Source organism: Pollicipes pollicipes, unplaced genomic scaffold (genome assembly GCF_011947565.3).
Source record: "Pollicipes pollicipes isolate AB1234 unplaced genomic scaffold, Ppol_2.1 Scaffold_4740;HRSCAF=5597_pilon_pilon_pilon, whole genome shotgun sequence".
NCBI lineage: Eukaryota > Metazoa > Arthropoda > Thecostraca > Pollicipedomorpha > Pollicipedidae > Pollicipes > Pollicipes pollicipes.
Window position 1 is genome coordinate 37,053,713 of NW_023596545.1, and position 6,844 is coordinate 37,060,556.

Genomic DNA, 6,844 nt, shown 5'->3' on the forward strand with positions numbered 1-6,844 from the left:
CTTTATGGACAGCGTAGAAGCATCTGCACAATGTTAAAATTAATGTTATCATTGTGCATCTGTTTGGATGCATTTGCGTCTGGCAATCGTGGATACGCCTAAGAAGTCCAGATCGGGAGTGTCACGCGCGCTCAGTAAACGCCCATCAAACAAGGCCCTAGGTCTTCAGTAGCATCGATCCAGGAGCTCAACCCTCGTCGTTCACCGAGTTTTTGCATGTCAGTTTCCGGACTTGACTGCCAGTTTAGACAGCTCGTGCCGGAAAAATAACGGCACAAAAATATGCCACGCGGACGCGGAGATATGACAGAATGAAATGACATCATTCACCAGACGGCATCGGCTCTGGGCCTCGGGCGTGCGCGCTCCCGCGAAGTTGTGAGGACATGACCCGTTGGGTCTTCCAACGCAGACCGTTCCGCAGAGAGATGCGGCACAGATGCGTGTAGAGCACAGGTGACGGAGGTCGTGTTGCAACAGGCGGCACGCGACAGGGCTGTGATAGATGCTGTTCAGACCGCGTCCTCCTCCTGCCAGCCCAGCAGTCGCCCACCCAGGCCGGCTGAGGCGTGACAGACCCCACAGCTGGCAGGAACGGGCCGGGGGGCCTGTTCGCGCCGGGGGTGTGCTCGAGGTGGGTCGGGTCGGGGTGGGGGTCCGTCCACTGCCTGGGCGCGCCGGCACTCGGCCACACTCACCCGCTCCTCCTCCTTGATCATCTCGGCGATGGCCGGCCGGATCTCGGCGTCGTCGGTGCCGGGCCGAGCGGCGGGCGGCGGGCCGCGCGCTGCCCCCCAGCCGGCCGCCGGCGCCGGCGCCGGCGCCGCCGGCTCGGTCGCCGGCTCCAGCAGCTCGGGCGTGCCGACGCCGCGCGTCGGCGGCGACGGCGCCACGTCGCCCGAGGGCCGGCGCCGCTTCTGGGGCGGCGGGGCGCCGGCGTCCGGCGTGGCGCGACGCGCCAGCGCCTGGCCGTCCGGCACGTCGGCCAGACCACGGATCTTGAGTGTCTCGGCCACCTTCAGCAAGCTGGGCAGTTGCTGCTCGGCCACGTTGATCTCGCCCTTATACATGAACTGCACGACGGCCTGCATATCGGCGAACGCCACCTCATCAATGACGATGATGGGGTGCTGGCAGGGATTGTCGTGCAGCAGCGACTGGAAGTACGGCGAGCTCGCGCTGAGGATCACCTTGTGCGCTCGCAGCGAGCGGCCAGCCACCGCCAGCGTTACGTCCACGAACGACTCGCTCTGCAGCAGCTGGTCGAACACGGACGTCAGGTTCGACTGGTAGTTGTTCCAGCGCAAGCAGTAGTGCTGCGCGCCGGCCGACATGGCGGCGGCCATCGTCACACGCGGGGGCGCTCCCTCCGCGGCTGGCGGGGGTGGCCGATGGCTCTGCGGAGCAGTCAGGTCGCGGTCACGCTGTCTCGATTCACCACACACCGCTCGGCCGCGACCCCACCTCGGCGGACTCCGGCGCGAGACTGGCGCGGGGGACCCGGCCCACAATTACCCGCTGCCAGATGGGCGGTCGTCCGCCCGGCAACAGCCCAACACTTCCTACTATAAATGTACCAGATTTGGTATATACCAGTGTATTTGTGCAATGCAGTCCTATCTTTCGCTACAAATAAACAAAATACCTCGATCACGTCATTGATATTTAGATTTATGCTATATGCTGGTACTCTGATTGGTGAAGTGACGGAAAACTATAAAAGCCATGCAACTACTAGCTCTTCGATCGGGTGTCAAGCTGGTATATACTAGCAAGTGTCCTCCCCTGCCTTTGCGATTGGACTGCCCTCCATCTGCTTATAATGATGAAGATAATATATAATAATATGCGTGGAGTGGCCAGCGCTGCCAGGAGGGACCAATGCGCGGCTGGCCAGGCCATCGATCGCTCCGGCGCAGTTCTCGCAACACACAGCAGTGTAATATAGCGCCGGAATATACTGCAGTATGGATTACAGCGCCCCGAACTTTCGCTATAAATTATGGCTATTATACACGTGGTGCTTTAATGCGGTTCATTAAAGGCGGACGTTATGCGTGACCCGGGCACTGCACTCGCATTAGAGCTGTCTGAATTCTATACGAACGCGGCAAATAATTTACATGTTTATTGCCTGGGCCATAAAACATTCATGCCCTCATAGATTTGATAGAAATTATTCATGGGTTCTGGTACGACATGGCGAGCGCTGGCTTCGTGCCCTTTCAATAAATTAATACGGAATCAATAGCGGAGGAATTATATCCAGGCCAAGCCAGCCGAGTTGCCCGACCGAGTACGCAATGCTTCTGTTGAGAAGAGTCACCTGAGTAGAATCCCAGCCGACAAAGCTGCGACAGGGAATTACCCGGCAGTGAGCATCCCTGCGGATCTCAGATTCCGTTCTGCGGAGCTGGTGCTGCGCGAAGGTTTTGCTGCGTGGTAAGCCTATCCCAGCCAAGTAAAATCAGGATGTTTTTCCCTTACTCCATGGAAGCCAAATCAGCAGCATCAGCCAACTTGTGTGCTGACCTTTTTGCTTTAAAAAAGCTCGTGTACGAATATGCACTGCATACACGCGAGCACCAAAGTCCCAAGCGGATGCACGAATGCGCGTTCGCCAGCGCGTGTATGCCTCAGCTTTAAAAAGGTCAGTTGGCGGCTGGCCAGGAAGGTCAACCTGGCGCGTGAACTAGGCCCGTTCAGCTGAAACACCGATTTTTTTCTTCTTGCCCCACCGATTTCGCGGATCCAGACAAACTTGTGGCGCTTCGCATTTCCGAGGGGCGGCCTCAGATTTGACTTGTGGGGCATGCAAAAAAAATTGTCTTCTCCAAGCGATACATTCATGTACCATTTCCGACAACCGAAAGCCGAAGGCTGACTGGCATTCTTATTTACCCTTATTTACCACCGAATTTATAGTGAGTAGACATAAACCACGTATAATAAAATATAATAAATGAGCACTGGGCTGTCATTGGTGGATTAAGGCGCATGCAGGGGGAGAAGACGTCATGAAGAAGCGACATTGATTCCGGTGCTGGAATCAGTTGACCTTTATTCACATGACTAGGATATTGGCAGCCCACATTTCTGCTGTTAGGCTTTCGCTAGCCGCCTATCTGATCCTCGATGCACGAATATTGCAGCGGTCGATGATGAGGTAAAAGTGGCGTGTACAGGAAAAGACATAAGAGAGGCTATGGTGCTGATTCAGATCTAGGCAATGTGGAACAGATGTTATCGATAAAACAGTGACTGACGCTACGATAGAGCTCATGCACCGCATATGTGGATTCGTCGGATAACGGGACTGGGACTGGGATACGAGAATAGCGAAGGGCGGCAGTCATTATATTTGCGTACCTCAACGCCGTTCCAGACACGCAATTATCCTCACTGACGTATCAGAGCTTGTCCCTGCTAACGAGCTGCGGTGTGGCCAGATGCCGATATAGGCATCCCAGTAGCAGGTGCGTGGACAAGATTACAATATCCTTAACATGACAAATGTTTTCGAAAATCTGCCTTTTTTCAACACTGCATCCGCCATTAATCAAAAAATAAATTGCATGCAGCATTTGCATTAACATGATTGCGACATCAAAATTTAAACCAAAAGCGGCATAGACGGTTTATTTTGATGAAGCAAAAATATAGGATTTAACCCTTTTTGTGCTTGACTAATATTTTCGAACTATTTGTTCGAGCAAATAAATTACCAGGCCAGAACTTATATTTCAGCTTTTGCCCTGCAAAACAGGTACAGCCGATTCCATCACCATGTGAAGAGGGGTAAATCGTTTGCCGGCCATTTGGAACAAATCAATATATTCTCAACTTGCGAACGACTCGAAATATGTTACTTGGAAAATAGCCTGAGAGGGCTAAAGAGCGCACCTAAAGCTATTTTTTAAATGAGGCTGTTTGTGCTACTTATCTTGCGAACGGTATCCCTCTTCGAACTTGATATAGTGGTTTGCTTTACGGATGATTGAAAGCAAGCACTTACATTGCATAGATAGAGGTGAAGTAAATAGGTGGAAGTATGGTGGCACAGTTATGTCATATTACTTGGCAATAGACGTAGTAAGATTATACAGGACATGGCAAGCCTGGTGTGTACTACACACCTTCTGGTGTCCTTCAGTTTGTTCACCACGCATAAATGTACACTAAGTTAGTTAAACGACTTCGGATCAAAACGTATTTTTGAACCAAATCATGTCCGATGTTCAATCGATCATAATCGATCTTAAATTCCCGTCTGACAAAAAGATCTGTCTTGAACCAGTTACTGAACTGGAACGGTAAAACTTTGTTGGTGCATTCATGGTACACACAACCGCTGCGTACAATTCATGAAGGTTACATGCAATTCTTAGCGAGCGAGACCGAAGTTCTGAGGAAATGTGATAGCGTAAGCAGCCCGGTACGGCCTTTCCTGGCCAGTAATGCTTTTAAAGTTAGCGTCGAAGAGTTATAACTTTCAAACCGCTGATCGTGCTTCAGAAAAATTATCCGCACCAAGCGGCGCAATTCTTTAAAAGTCGTACTGCAAGATTTTTTAGGCGTCGTAATGCCAGGCGCTCCGCTAGATGGCGTGTACATGCCAAGTTGCAATATCACCATCAATTCACGTTCCCATTCGACTAACATGAGAAGCTTCTAACTTTCACATCAGGAAAGAGTTGAAGGACACTAGTCGAAAACAGGTTCAGGGGCCGGAGATCAGCCATCGCAGCGCCGTGAGACTAACCAATGCTGACGGAGCAGAAAATGGCCGCCGCGCTGGCAGAGGAGTGAACTGATGTGCGCAAACTGTCATGTGCTGCTGTGCACGAGCCACGAATCCGCCCGATATGAGGCGTTTTTAAGGTCAAATATCGGCAACCAGGGCGACGATAATCGAGAAAGCAAGTGCACGACGTGGGCAAATGTCCCGGCTGCAACTCATTAGCAACTTTCAGAGCTGTCCAGTTGGTAGATGTGTCGGTCATCAACAATCTTACCATTTCCAAAACTGATCGCAAATAAGAAATGTTATGGCCTAAGCCGGGAGAAATTGGGCCCCGCCAACCCATTAAATGAAGGTATTCCTGTGCGATTATGAGTCCCACTCACAATGGTTCACAGAGGCGACTAGCTCCAGTTGCTGCGTTCGGTCACGATCCCCATGACTCTTGCTATCAGTGGGGTGTCTTCAACGGCTCGGCTCGACACTCACGCATGGAGGCTAAGGCATCGAGTGACACTATTTCTTAAAAATTGTGCTGCGTCATTACTAACGCACTTGATGCAAGCATTGTTCATGCGGTATATTTCCACGATGTTGCAATGTGACCACTATTTCAGCTACCCGCTCGAGGAACATACGGAAGAGTTTTCCACCCGTGAAAAGGCTGAAAAACACGAGTCGGGCGCAGGTCCAGATCTCGACCACCAGACGTCTCAATGACGTCACACGAACTGATTGCGACTAAAAAATCATACGGGTAAAAAATGCCGGCCGATATGTACAGACTTTTTCGCTTAATGATGCACAATCCACGGTTCTGCCTTCTACTGTACTGAAGTCTTTCAAGAATTTGTGCCAGATCTCAGTAACAAGAGCGAGAAGAAACATGAGCCCAGCTGCATGGTGTTGGCGAACGCACCATACGCAAATCTTAAGTGATCTTAACGCTGTCCATCCCATAGACTTGCCTCGAACACGATACGCTGTGGTCTTAACTTAGCCGGTCCGGCCATAAGACCAACAAAGCCACATAGCCAAGTTTATTGAAACCAATATCACCCCTAAATGCTTCCGTTTTTTCAAACCTTTCATAACAGACATCAAAAACGTCAGCGAGTTTACCAACCTCGTCGCTAAAAAGCCGGGACTCACCAGTCTCCAAATCCAGCCATCACTTAAGAAATATAACTTGAAAGCATGTGCGCAAACACCAAACATCGCTGCTCCCACTCTTCCTGAGTCCGTGAAAGACGAGTTCAGGACCTTCCGGCAGGATCTGGAAACAAACCCGAAGGTGAGTGATTTGACACCAGCTTTACGAAACGATTCAGCCGAGGTGTTCGCATCACGCATGGAATAATTGTGCGGACTTTCGTCCTCGTCAGGTATGGTACAATCTACACAACGTTTAGGCTAGCTGACTTCCGGCCATCGTCAGGTATTAGATGCAATGTCAGGGTAGTCTTCAGAAGCAGCTTCACGCTCCGGAGAGTACTTCCCAAGCCAGGCCACCGACACGTAAGGAACATACGGAGAACTGCAATGCGACATACCGTGCAGCTGTGGTAGGTCCTACAAAGGAGAGATGCGCTGCCCTCTGCCAATCAGGCTGGAAGAGCACAGGAAGACATCGGTTCGGGGTGAGACTCGTCATGAAGTCCGGTGTGACAGCGCGTGCATGATCAGACGGCGATCCTCAACCAGCACGGGATGAGGTGACCATCATCGGCAGGGGGCAACGCTGGAAAGTCAGAGAGATTAAGGAGGCAGCGCACGGGCCATTGGCTAACAGCCCCAGTAAGCGAAGCGTAGACATCAGCCCAATGTGTCATTCAATTCCAAGGAAAAACTCCAAAATATCCAGGAGATAAACGACACCAAGTTCTCACACAAAAACGGTTGTCTTTCCACACTTTGCCCAGCTGGCAGAGCACTGGACTCGCGGTCAGAAGACCCTGGTTCGAATCCAGGCGGTTTCAAGGCGAGACTTCGGGTCGTGACGCGTCCATCACTGAAAGCCAAATGTCAGTCATTCTAGCCACAGACTGAATAACAATTGATGACGGCTGGAGAGTAAACTGGTCAATACGTTATGGACATATT

The 6,844-nt window shown here is 51.3% G+C and overlaps 1 protein-coding gene across 1 annotated transcript; it reads right to left on the bottom strand.

Annotated features, from left to right (window-relative positions):
- Positions 1–512: 512 nt before the first annotated feature.
- On the bottom strand, positions 513–1,468 carry LOC119098308 (protein bric-a-brac 2). The gene is made up of 2 exons (XM_037221230.1): positions 878–1,468; positions 513–562 (listed from the first exon to the last, which is right to left on the bottom strand). Exons 1-2 carry the CDS (start codon positions 1,344–1,346, stop codon positions 513–515), a joined length of 519 nt encoding a protein of 172 aa, XP_037077125.1. The 5' UTR covers positions 1,347–1,468.
- Positions 1,469–6,844: the final 5,376 nt, after the last annotated feature.